This window comes from Ictalurus furcatus, chromosome 8, assembly GCF_023375685.1.
Source record: "Ictalurus furcatus strain D&B chromosome 8, Billie_1.0, whole genome shotgun sequence".
Taxonomy (NCBI): Eukaryota; Metazoa; Chordata; class Actinopteri; order Siluriformes; family Ictaluridae; genus Ictalurus; species Ictalurus furcatus.
Window position 1 is genome coordinate 20,670,259 of NC_071262.1, and position 13,579 is coordinate 20,683,837.

Genomic DNA, 13,579 nt, shown 5'->3' on the forward strand with positions numbered 1-13,579 from the left:
ATCCAGATGGAGGCAGTTGGAGATGAGGAAAGTGTTCAGGGATGGAGATGAAACGTGGCTGTGTGTGGTGGAGGGGTGATGGATAATACAGTGTAAAGTCAGTGATGTTGGTTGTTAGGAATTATTTTACACGTTATAAACCCATTTTATCATGTGAAAATATCATACTGGTAATTTTATATGTGGACAATTAGCCCATCAGTTGCTATGTAGAATTTGTCAGTGGTTTTAGGTCTCTCACTAACACTGCTACATAAAATTGACATTGAAAAAGGGACATTAGAGGACAATCAGCAAATAATGTGTGCATAATGTGCTAATAAAGCACTTTTTATTCATCCTCATTAAGCGCTTTATCCTGGTCAGGGTCACGGTGGATCTGCAGTCTATCCCAGGAACACTGGATGTGAGGCAAGAATCCAACCTAGATGATTCGTTTTTCTCTTTCTTTTTACTATTTCTGTCCTCTCTCTTGCTCTTTCTCTTCTTTTTGCTTTGCTCATTCCTGTCACTTTTATTCTAATGTTCTTCTCACTCACTCTTTCTCATTATTTCAATTTAAATTCTAATGCAAATGCTGTTTATTAGCACTATAAATTAGTAAGTAAAGCTTTATTTATATAGCACCTTTTAAACATTGTAAATAATGAGTACATTTACATGGACAACAATAATCCGATATTAACACGATTAAGACAATACTCTGATTAAGAAACTACCATGTAAACAGCAATTATTGATTACCTTAATCTGACTAAAGTCATACTCGAAGTAAACACAAATCGAATTAAGACATGTGGAGTATTCCTGTTTTAGTCGCATTATCGACGTGCATTATAGACATGTAAACACCTTAATCACACTATTAACGTCATGTGGGAGTTTTCACTGCATTTTGCGACAGGACACGTACACACACGGCAGTGCTCAACCGTTTGACGGCAAATATGAGAGCACGGCTGCGTCCGAAACCGCATACTTACCTACTATATTGTAGGCGAATACATGTATCTCGACTACTATATAGTAGGTAAGTACGCGGTTTGGGACGCAGCCCACGGCTTCAAGCAGTCATCTATTAGCACATATAGCATGACAAATAATTAACTGCACTTGAAGCTTTCGTAAAATTAAAAATGAAACACCCAAAACTGTATACGGTTCCATAACGAAGACGAACTGTATGTTAATACGTGAAATTCTGGAGGGAACTTCGGACGGTGTGGCGCGGTGACGTAATGACGTGTGCCGTTAATCGAACTATGTTCTATAACATGTAAAACAGGAACATGAAAGGAATATTCTAAAAGCAACTCATGTAAACACCTTAATCACAATATTATCTTATCTTATTCAGAATAAGGTCAATAATTAGATTATTGCTGTAAATGTAGTCAGTGTTTACAAAGTTCTTTACAGAAGACATATACAGTAGATACAAGAAAATTAAATCAGTAGTAAGAATAGATAAGACATAAAAGACAATAAGCAAAAAGAATTAGAAATAAAAAATAATATAGTAATAAAATGATTCAAATAAAATCAAGTTTGGAAATTGAATGGTTTGAGGAATTATAAATATTACCAATTGTATTTCTAAAGTGAAAAAAAAAAGTTTTATCCCCTTCAGATTCTTGTTGTTGCCTGTCAGGAGTGGAACTCGATGTGGTCTTGTGCTGTTGTAGCCCATCCCCCTAAATGTTTTGACATGTTGTTTGAGATGCTTTCCTGCTTACAACGTTTGTAAAGAATGCTCTTTTGAGTTACTACAGACTTCCTGTCAACTCGAACCACTCTGGCCATTCTCCTTTGATTTCTCTCAACGATGAGGTGTTTATACCTGAGAACTGTCTCACTGGTGTTTTTTGCGCCATTCTGTTGTAAACTGTAGACACTGTTGTGTTTGTGAAAATCCCAGGAGCTCCACAGGTTCTGCAATCTTCAAACCAGATCAAAATCACATGTTTTACTCAGTCTAGTTTTTGATGTGAACATTAACTAAAGCTCTTGACCTGTATGTGCATGATGTTATGAACATAAGTGGCTGATTGGGTAATTGCATGACTATATAAACGATGGACTGAAGCAATGAAATGTTTGAAATAGTATATTAAGAATGAATGTATATGTTATCTCTCTGACTCTTTCTTTCTTTCTTTCTTTCTGTAGGCTCTAAGGTGATGGTGGAGTTCACTAACGGTATGCCGGATATGGGTTCTCCGGTCAGTGTAGGTCCACTGCAGGTGTTACAGTTAGCAGAGGAGCTGCGTTTGGCTCTGGAGCTTCAGGGTGGAGAAGGTCGAGACACTCTGCGCTCACAGATGCCCTGTTCCACCGCACAGACCCTGCTGGAGTGGCTGGACAAAGGCATGGTGAGTCCAAGCTTCCATGTCAGGCTCAGCTTCACGCAGGAGGAAATACAGATACAGATAGTTTTAGAGATGCATCAATATCATTTTGTATGAGCACATGTTTGTTTTATACCGAAATAAATAACCTGTTTAGTATTACTCGATCAGGCGTGTAATGGAACATTTTTAGCTTTGTTTATGTTTGTTGTTTCCGTGTGCCGCCAGCAAGGAACTCCTCGTGCTGAGTTTTATGTTTAAGACAGTAGGTTTTTTTGTCAGGTTTTTGTCAAACAGGTTGAAAACATCGGGCACAAGCATAGTCGAAAAACAGGCTAGGTTCAGGCGCTCAGCAAACAGAGTGGGATAGGCAGAACTAGAATGACAAAACTGGAAGACCGGATCAAAGTATAGCAGCAACAATGAAAGGCTTGGCACGTTAGGAGAAAGGTTCATTGAATGATACTTCTCGGTTTGTTTGGAGTCTGGTTTTATACAATGGGTGGTGATTGGAGTTCAATCAGAATTCAAGGGGAAGCGTGACAACCAGGAGCTGTACTCCGGAGTGGCCATGTTTCTAGGCCGCGTTGCAGTATGGGAAGTGGCGTCTGTTGCCGATTCCGGTATCAGTTTAATAGACTGCTGAGTATTATGCGCATTAAAAATGCACACAGGGTGGCGTATAGTACCTTGAGATACCTCACCAGAAAAGTGTAGGCGCTGCCAAGTGATGGAAGGAAGCATGTGTGTACGTGCTCAGTGCTCGCTGAACTGAATTGCTCTGACATGCAGCAGTTTCTGCTCACTCTTGCTTCATTGCACCAGTCTCGCGATTACCTTTCATGAGAACCTTGACTCATTTTAATGACCATGCTCACTGAGACTGCTCTGTGAGCTCTATATTAATTATAGTGTTTAAATGCTGTAGGATGTTTTATCAGGTTACATGTATTGTTGTAAGATGCCGGCGTTCCTCCTGTTGATATTTTCACAGAGCACACTTTGCAGTCTGCTTTGATTCCCATCATTAATCATGAAATATGCCCAGATTGCTGTCATTTCGTGTCGTGTGTTCATTAGTGCGACAGCGTACAGGCTTATGTCACATCACATCATGTGGCATCAGATGTTGGTAATGGAACATTTCTACAAGTATAAATAAATAAGTATGGTATCAGCCCCCTCTTCTATACTGGTATTCATATAGAAGCATCTCTAGAATTTTTATATTAGAAGAAATTTTGTGGAAAAATATCCTTCGCAGATGGAATACACTCGAATGTAAATGAGCTGCCAGTGTGTCCATATACAGAAGTCTTTACAGCATGTTTGTGCTTCATAAAAGTGTGGAGAATTGTGCGAGACATGAGCTGTGATAGTAGGATCCTGTGTTTGTTCTTCTCTGGATCGCAGGCTGTTTTTCAGCTGTGTGTATGTTTAATCTGGACGTCTTTAAAAGAGTTTGGATGCTCCTCAGAGATTCGGATAGGGGCTGTGCTTAACTTCCTGCCTCCTTCTTTCTCCTTTTCTCTTCTCGTCTCCTTTCACATTTTTCGCCCCTTAAGTTCTCTGTCATTCTCTCTCCCTCGTGTTCTGTCCTCACTCAGCACCGTCCCCAAGGATTACCAGGTCTCATGGGTAAGTCCATGGATGACATCCTGACTCAGGTTTGCGTAGTGTAGAACTGAGGTTCTTCCGCTGGATGAGTTTGCTGTCTGTTTTTTTTACAGTGTCGTTGTTCCTGTCTTTTTTGCGCCTTGTTATATAGTAAATGGAGGATTTTAGTTGTGGAATTTGGTGTTACTTAGATTTTGAACCCAGCTGGCTATGTTTATGTCTGTAGACTGGCAGTATGGTGGGCGGGGCTAAGATAAACCAGTGAGTGGAACCAATGGCCCAATTAGAAAGCCACATTTCTGACAGAGCCAAAAAAGTTTTTTTACTTACACCAAATATACAGTAATTATACAGCAGTTAGGACATGTTTGGTGTCTGATGTTTGCTTCTTTATTTTCATCCAGAGTAAGTTATATTTTGGCTTTGATCGGACATAGCTGTACGTGTTTTTTTGTTTTATAGAGAGGTACTGTGGTGGGCGGGGCTAAGATAATCAATGTGTCAGTGAAAGCAGTGGACCAATAAGTAAGCCTCAAAAGTGCTTTTTTTGGGTGGAAAATCACATTTTTGTGGTTTCCCACTCATGGCGAATATATAGAAACTTGCTCCATCCATCCATCCATCCAACTCCATCCATCACTGATGTTTAGGAGTTTAGGACAAAATGCTGAATACTATAACGTAATGAGGCAGCCATCTTGGACAATTGGAATTACTTTTGAAAACTGCCACTGCCAAAGCTGTCGTGCCACTTTTGAACCATCACTGATTATTTTCCAATAACAGCATTCCCCCAGTGGTTTATTCCTTACTTAGCTTATTGAATTCAGCTTGCAATACAGTATATAGTCCAGAGTTAAAATAAATGTTGTATGTGTTTATGTTTTTGTTAAAAAACACTAAATTGCCATTGCCATTTGGTGCAATTACTATACTGTCCAAAATTACGTAAACACTTAGTTGTACTTATATTTGTTAGGTAATGAGAGTATAACATCCTCTCTGAAAATTAATCCTCGCTACAACCCTAAACTTAAAGACTGTATTGGTTGATGAGAAAATGATAAGCACAATCACAATGGTGAGATATAACAGTGTTTGAGAGCGGCTCTAGCTATAAAAGGCAGGAACAGCTGTCCTCTTGATGCTAACACTCCGATACCCACACACTGACACTCACACACATGCTCACACACACACTCAGTGTCCCCTCACCCAAACAGGAAATGACCCGAGTCAGGGGAGATGAGAGAGGAGAGGAAGACAAGAATAGACCTCAGACTGGCACTCAACCTGATCTCATCTCTTCTCTTTTCTTCAGTGGTACACTCTTCGGAAATATAGAACCCAAGAGGTTCTCTATAGAAAAAATAAAAAAAATTCTCCATTGGTGACCCTGATTATCCAATGGGCAAGTAAGAAACTGAAAAAAAGAAAACCCTGCTAAATCTGCTTGTCCCAGGTGCTCGTTCTCCTGATTTCGATTGATCCACCCTTGAAGTATATAAAGTGTTCATCAGTTTAATAAAAACATAATATCCTACCTTAAATCTAGCTGTGGTTTTATGGTAGAAGAGTTCATGGGTGAGAAATAAAACCGTTGATTGTTTTCTGTATTTATTTTGTAGGATATTTTGTGATAGTGTGGCTTGGGTGTGAAACACAGGAATGAGTGTAATTTCTGTTTGTTGATGCAGAGATTGCAAGGCGGGGAGTCTTCCCCAGGAAACAAGAGCTTCACCATAATCACTTCCAGTCTGTAGAGACAGTGGCGCAATGGAGACTTTTAGCATGTTTGTGTGTGTATGCATGTGTTTGTGTGTGTTTTTCTATCTTGTCTTGGAATAAATCCATCGGTCTGTTTCGGTTCAGAATTGCATTGTGATTTTAACATAATTAGTACTGCCTTATGATAATGAGGGGAAACCCGGCGCGGTCAGAGCAAGAGCGTAAAACTATGCAAGCATGAAACTATAAACTCTGTTTTTACAGCTGTAAGAAAGTGTTTTTGCTTGTTAAAACCAGGGACAGTGAGAGAGCCAGTGAGCATGTTAGTGTTGTAGCTAACACACACACACACACACACACACAGCAGTATTGCGTGACTGGATTAACAGCAGATGCGGGGTCCAGGGTAGGCAGTGGTCGCTGTAGCGTATCAGGAGCTCAAGGCTCCAGCGGCTGGAATGAAGAGGAGGAGGAGGAGGAAGAAGGGAGGAGGATATGGAGAGGAGGAGGAGGAGGAGGAGGAGAGGTGGGGGCTCCATAAAGCAGGCAACCATCAGCACTGTGAAGCCCCGTAGTGAGCCCTCCGACCCCAGCCTGCTGCTTCTCCTCTCTCCCACACACACATGTACATACACACAGATGAGCAGACATGGGCCTTCAGCATGGAGCAGGATCTTGACTTCTACAAACATTTCTCATGGCTTAAAAAGGTAAGAGTTTTCTCTTGTGCACTTTCTGTTTTTCGTTTGAATAATGGACCGGTCACTGTTACATTGGCGTTTAAACATTATTAACGGTTGACTGTAAAAAAGTAACTGGTCGTTCTTGTACGACTGCATGCTTCACGAGATGAAGGAACTCCTTGCTAGTGTCGCTCCAGACATTGTGATCCGGATTAACACTCGGCGTCAAGACTTTGCACACCAGACTTGTTTCCTAGAGGCTCAACCAGGCTCCAAACAGCTGTGATGAAAGGCAACATCTGAAACCTAATTATAGTTCAGTGTGCCGTGTTAGGTGCTGCGCTGTTGTGACCTGCGCCTTACAGTCTTGTGATTATTCCCAAAAACAGTTCTTCGTATCCTAAACATTAATCTAATACTGATTTTATTTAATTTAGCTGAAAATGTAAAGGTACACAACACTCCCATTATCACAGATATACAGTAAGTGATCAACATTTGCTTCTTAAAGTAAAAATTATCATCATAATTAACATGTGATTTTCAATTCCATTCAATATTTAATTTGTTTGTTAAGTTTGTTGAGTTTTTAAAAAAAAAATTATTGACATTGATCTATTTTTTCCTACATTGCCCACAATGGCATTCGACTACCTGTTGCAGTGAGATTTATCCCTCGCCTCATCTCTACCTAAAGAGAATGATGCAGCGGCACTTTATTCCTTTAGCTTGTCCAGCTCTCTCACATCTTCATCCGTACACACTGCTAAAACAGAACAGCTTCCAAAGCTTCAACTCTCATGCTAATAGCACCATCAACGCCATCATGATCTTGACCTCACATGTATTCTTGAAATTTGAGTCCAATGTTTACTGTCTCCTATGCTTTCTCATGTCCAGCGACATTAATACATTGATTTGAATGCCTCTGGAGAAGGTTGAGTGAGAATACGAGCTCTTGGTCTTTTTTTATTTTTATTTAACAGTGAAACCTGAGCATTATCCCTTATGTATGAGACAAACATTAAAAGATTTCTCATATTAAACATCGTTGTAACTGTGGTAGTAATGTCATCCTGTGTAATGGGCATGGCACACAACCACTAGCTTCTCATTACAAAATAAGGAAAAGGGAGCACCAACTAATACATTTGCACTACAATCACTAAAAACATTGTGCATCAGGAGGAGGTGGAGTTTTATGTTTAAGTTTTCTAGTGGACCAACAAGGCAAATGTATCACAAATGTGTGACTTTTTTGCTACCAGTTTGACACCTAAATATAATTCCATTCTCACCTGAGATGACTTAGCTTGGCGACATATAACACTATATGGCCAAATGTTTGTAGACACCTGACCATGTCATGCATACTGTATATGGTTCTTTCCCAAACTTTTGCTAAAAAAGTTGGAAGCACACAATTGTATAGAACGTCTTTGTGTGCTGTAGAATTACCATTTCCTGTCACTGGAACTAAGAGGCCCAAACCTGTTCCAGTATGACAATGCTCCTGTGCATAAAGCGAGCTCCATGAACACATGGTTTACCAAGGTTGGAGTGGAAGAACTTGAGTGACTTGCACAGAGCCCTGACCTCAGCTGCACTGAACAACTTTGGGATGAACTGGATCACCAACTTCACGTTTTGCCTGAATGAGCACAAATCCCTACAGCCACACCCCAAAATCTAGTGGAAAGCCTTCTGAGAAGAAAGGAGGTTATTATAATAGAAAAGGTGGAACAACTCAATATTACTGCCCATTTGGGGAAACCACTGGAAGCATTCGTTGTGCTGAACTATTTCAATTGCTTTTGTTTGATTTGTCCATTGCAAACCATTGCGCGCTCGCTCGCTCGCTCGCTCGCTCGCTCTCTCTCTCTCTCTCTCTCTCTCTCTCTCTCTCTCTCTCTCTCTCTCTCTCTCTCTCTCTCTCTCTCTATCTATCTATATATATATAGATATATCTACTGCGCACACGGTGGCTTAATGGTTAGCACGTTTGCCTCACACCACCAGGGTCGGGGGTTTGATCCCACCGTGGCCCTGTGTGTGCGGAGTTTGCATGTTCTGCCCATGCTGCGGGGGTTTCCTCCGGGTACTCCGGTTTCCTCCCCCAGTCCAAAGACATGCATGGTAGGCTGATTGGCATGTCCAAAGTGTGTGTATGTGTATGTGTATGTGATTGTGCCCTGCGATGGATTGGCACCTTGTCCAGGGTGTACCCCGCCTTGTGCCCGATGCTCCCTGGGATAGGCTCCAGGTTCTCCTGTGACCCTGAAGGAAGGATAAGCGGTATAGAGGATAGATGGATATATATATTTATATATATAGGAAATATAGAGTTCTAACACGCATCAAACCAAAATGGCACTGCAACTCAGCTCAGTCCTTTTTACCCATTTCTATATATAATATCAATCCACATAAACATGTCTGATTGAACTTGTCACAACTTGGGATATTAATTTTGCATATGAGCTTCCCTTACTTGCTGCCAAAATTACCCTCATAGCTTCAGGGCTAAACTAAAGCAGCAGACACTCGACTGTTCTAACTGACTGACTGCACATGGGGTAAGAGGAAGCATTGTGAAGATTTAGTTGTTTGCTGAAGAGCTCTGTTTAAAATCACTCTAAATGAAAAATTTTACGAAATGATTACTTAAAAACTTCTAAAGCTTTTTTGAATTTAATCGGAGCTAGCCATTATTTTTGTTTATGTGCACAGAGGAGGAGGTTAAAACCGCTCTGAAACACATTTGAATGTGGCATGCAAATAGGAATATGGTTCCTATTTTATGCGCTCACGTCGCCTGGTCGTACTTTGTCTGCTGTAAACAGTACTGACAGAGTAAGTCATCTGGACCACTGACCTGAGAGATCATTTCCTGTTGAGTCGCCTCCAGAGAGCAGAAATTGGAGTAAGAGTAGACTTAATTCTGGTTTATTATACTACAGAGAATGTGTGCTTTTATGAGCGCTTTTACATCAGCCAAGACATGTTTGGTGCCCGATATTAGCTTTTTTAGTTTTGTATGAGAGAGAGTCTCATGCAAAATTGTCCTGTACATGCTTCAAACATCAGCATCATGCTATACCTCTTATGTAAGGAATAAAACACTTGGTGCCATGCTGTTATATGAAAATATTCAATGATGGGGGTGGTATAACGCACCAAGACGCAAAGCAGATATAGAATTACTACACCAAAGTGGATTGTTTTCCCATAACAGCATATCCTTAAGGGTTTTAATCCCTTTATACGACAGCATTTTACCAACAATTACGTTAATCTATTAATGAATAACATTTCATACTTTTTATCCATTTATAGTTACTTTTAAAGTTGCGGAATGTCCGTAAAACATGTTAGCTCCTGTTATCAGCTTTAAAATAATTGTTCTTTTATCTCTCTCTTTAAGTAAATAAGACAAAAAAAGACAACTTGGAGACACCTTCCATGAATATTAAATAAACTTCTCCTTTAAAAAAAATCTATCCATGGCAACAATTTTTTCATGGCAACAGTTTTTTCATTGTTTAATAACATGTTTTCTAATCCATTTCTTGTTAAACTCAGATTATATGGAGACAGACATGTTCCTGTGAATGAGCTGTTAGTATAGAAACAAAGATGTATTAGAACAAGCACATTACATGTGCTTGTTCACAACATTAATGTGTTTATGTTACAGATGGATTATGATAATTCAGAGTGAAAATCCTGCTTTTGGGTGCCATTGCACCTTCAAACTTTGCATGCTGTGGCCTATAGGGTGGAATGTTACCCAACTGCAATAAGAAAAAAAAGTTATTCCAGTTGTTCAAGATGGCCACAAGTTTTGTTCATGTGTATAGATTACACTTAGTCATATTGTTTTATAGTCCACATCGACATGTCTGTGTGACATGGTGCGCGGTTGCTTAGTGGTTAGCACGTTTGCCGCGCACCTCCAGGGTTGGGGGTTTGATTCCCTCCTCTGTTTGCATGTTCTCCCTGTGCTTTGGGGATTTCCTCTGGGTACTCCAGTTTCCTCCCCGAGTAATGCGTTGTAGGACATGCATTGTAGGCTGATTGGCATTTCCAAATTGTCCGTAGTGTGTGTGTAAATGTGTGTACGATTGTACCCCTGTGTAGGCTAAGCGGTACATAAAATGGATGGATAGTCTTCCATTACTTGATAGCCACGTTAAAATCCAGTGTAACTCCAGTCCAAAACTAAAGCGCTCCTGTGTGTCAACAAACAGAGCTTTGTTTTGGGAAGCTTTCACATTCTTCGTTATGGTTGATTAAATTTATGAGGTCTTGTGGTTCGAAGGAAAAGGGGATCTAATGAGATCTGGCAACAGAGTGCACTGTTACACCCACATAGCACCTAAGCATTACGTTCTTGTGGAAATAGTCAATAATTATATATTGAATTACAGTCACCAGGCTGTAAACCCTGGCTGTCATAACAGGGAGGTGTTCATTACAACATACACCATCGGCTCTGTCATGCATTCTTGGACAGTGCCATAATAATAATGTCCTGAATTGATTTTTTGGGGGAAATTCCAGGGCCTGTGAGTGATGCTGCCTCAAAGGAAATGTCTTTCCCTCTTATACCCCCACACCCACAATCTCTCCCTCTCTCTTTCTTGCTAAACAAGAAACTATATTCTAACTCTAGTTCTGACTTTGTGCAAGCAACAGTTTCTTCGGTCAAATATCCACACGGTTTATTATGTCTTAATCGTTCACAAATCTGCATAAAGTATGAAAAACTGAGTTTATATCTCAACTATGTAACATGTCACATGTTTGGTAATTGGGAAGACTTAACGGCAATATGTTTTTTTTCCCTATCCTCTGCTACCTCAAAGCACTTTGTGAAACTCACACACTGGTAACATTTTAATTAAGGTTTCTTTAATGAACATTATTTATAGCATGTCACGCCTGGTCCACGAACCAATATAAACTCCATTTCTCAGACTCCTTAGTCAAACATTGAACAACAAACCCAGTCACATGACCTGTCACATGATCAGATAGCTTATTATAGTTGACCCGGACTTCCAGTGACAACCACATGTTCCCAATTAGCACACACCTCATAAATAACCCAGGGTATGTCTCAATCAGCTCCCTAGCTCCATAGGTGGTGAATCAGTATGTTGTGTACACGAGTTGGGGCACTGGTAAGGACCTTGTCTCACTACACATTGGGACACTGATAACTGAATTTCTGGCCACATGACTACATACTCGCTTTGTAAAACGTCACCATTAATGAAAAACTTTCAAATGTTTACATTTTATATGCCATATAAAATTTTTTTAGCTTAATCACACGTTTTATGTGATTTCTGTTATGTCAAGCAGGATCATAGGCAAGCTAGTGGATTTTTTGTTTAAAAATCATTAAACACTTAGAAGTCTTCAGACTCAAACAAATCATATACAGAACGTTAATTAAAAGTAATAATCGCAAATGTAATTAATCATTTGAAAACTACAACAACAATAACAAGCTACTTACATTTGTAGGACGTTGGCTGAGAGTTCGTCCCCCTTTTTTTCAAGCTGAGAGGCTTCAGAAAACATGACGTCATTTCCAGTAAGGGAAGATAGTGAGCATCGGTGCTCCTTGGTTTTTGCGGTGCATTCTGGGATTTCTTAGGGAGCAAACGTTCCAGTGCACTGGAAGGATTTTGCGATTGAGACAGCCCTTAACATGTCCGACTCCCTGATCAGTGTCCTGACATCTGAACTAAGGAGACCCCCAGATTTCAGCATCTATTTGTCTGCTTCATTAAAAAAAAATGAATAAAAACCATAAGCAGTCTTGAACTTATGATGACTCTTAAACTTAATTAATGCTTGTATTCTTGGTGGGGGGTTTTTTGTTTGATTTGTTTTGGTTTTTTTTGTTAAAGCAAATCAGCCAAATAATTATCACCTGCATTATTATTCCATTCATGAGGAAAAATATATCCATGACCAACATGTTACCCTTTAATTATTTGCAGTCATTAACTGGTAATAACTATAGCTGAACTTTGGATTTCAATATTTGCAGTTGATACCATAAGTTCAGTTGATAATCAACATTATACCACAGGTTTATATTAATGCACTCATTCTTATAAGTTATTGTTTCTGTAGTCACTACTGAAACAGGGCCTTTTATGGATTTAACTTTTTTTTTTGGTAGCCACCAATTCGGCCATAGACAGTGGCTTTTTAAGCACTGGCTGCATTATGTATATTCCCAAAATATATCAAGTTAGCTACCTATTGTAGATAACATTAGCGGAACACCTGAATGCAAATACTTTATATTTACGACTTCACATAAGAGAAGTAGGAGCATCCAGTGAGTGATTGAAGGAATTATTAGGCTGGGGGTGCATAACGTGTAGTTTGTTAATCATTATCCTAACAAATACCTTTGTGATACTGAAATCATTAAGGCTGCTAAAGGAGGCGTCTGACCGATTTCAGATGCTCCAGTATTAGACGAATTTAGAAGAAAGACTTTGTCACATATACAGTACTGTACAGTGAAATTCTTTTTCTTTACATATCCCAGCATGTTAGGAAGGTGTCGTCAGAGCACAGGGTTAACCATTATTCAACCCCCTTTGAGCAGAAAGAGACCCAGCAGTGGCAGCACTTGGACTTGAGCCTCCAACCTGCTGATCAGTAACCCAGAGCCTTAACCACTGATTCACCACTGCCCAAGAATCATGTTCAGTGTCTGGGAATTGAACCTGGGCGGTGGCGGATAGAGCGCTGAATCCTCGCCACTACACCACCAGGGAGAATAAATCTTGGCATTCACATGTTTGATAAAGTACAAATCATTTTGCAGACCAGTCTCTAACCATCAAGGCTTTCTCAGTGGAGTTGAATATGTTCAAATACAATGCAGTCAAAATGAAGAGGAGCATTGTGCAAGCCAAGCTAAGACCAAAGCTGTTGAGTCCAAAATCAGACAGCGGTTCTGCACGAGAATGGAGGTCTGCATTGTAGCCTGAGAGATCTGCCAAGTCCCAATGCAGCAGCAGATTTTTAAAAGTGCTAGCTCTTGTAGCTTCGTGCTGCCTTCGCTAAGCTAACTTACCACTGACATGAGCATGACCGCTCCTGGTGTATTATTTTTTGGAGCACTGCTGCTACGAAAAGTGGTCATTTAAATACCAATGCATCCAG

General features: G+C 40.0%; 1 protein-coding gene across 10 annotated transcripts in view; it reads left to right on the top strand.

The window, feature by feature from the left end:
• ppfibp2b (PPFIA binding protein 2b) overlaps positions 1–13,579 on the top strand; it is a 77,948-nt gene that overhangs the window by 26,731 nt on the left and 37,638 nt on the right. For 4 of the 10 annotated variants that reach the window (XM_053631377.1, XM_053631380.1, XM_053631378.1 and 1 more), the window contains exon 1: positions 3,279–3,986. In XM_053631377.1, coding sequence (XP_053487352.1) covers positions 3,714–3,986 — 273 coding nt within the window. In that variant the 5' untranslated portion in view covers positions 3,279–3,713. The other 6 variants (XM_053631382.1, XM_053631386.1, XM_053631387.1 and 3 more) reach the window with 3 other exon arrangements.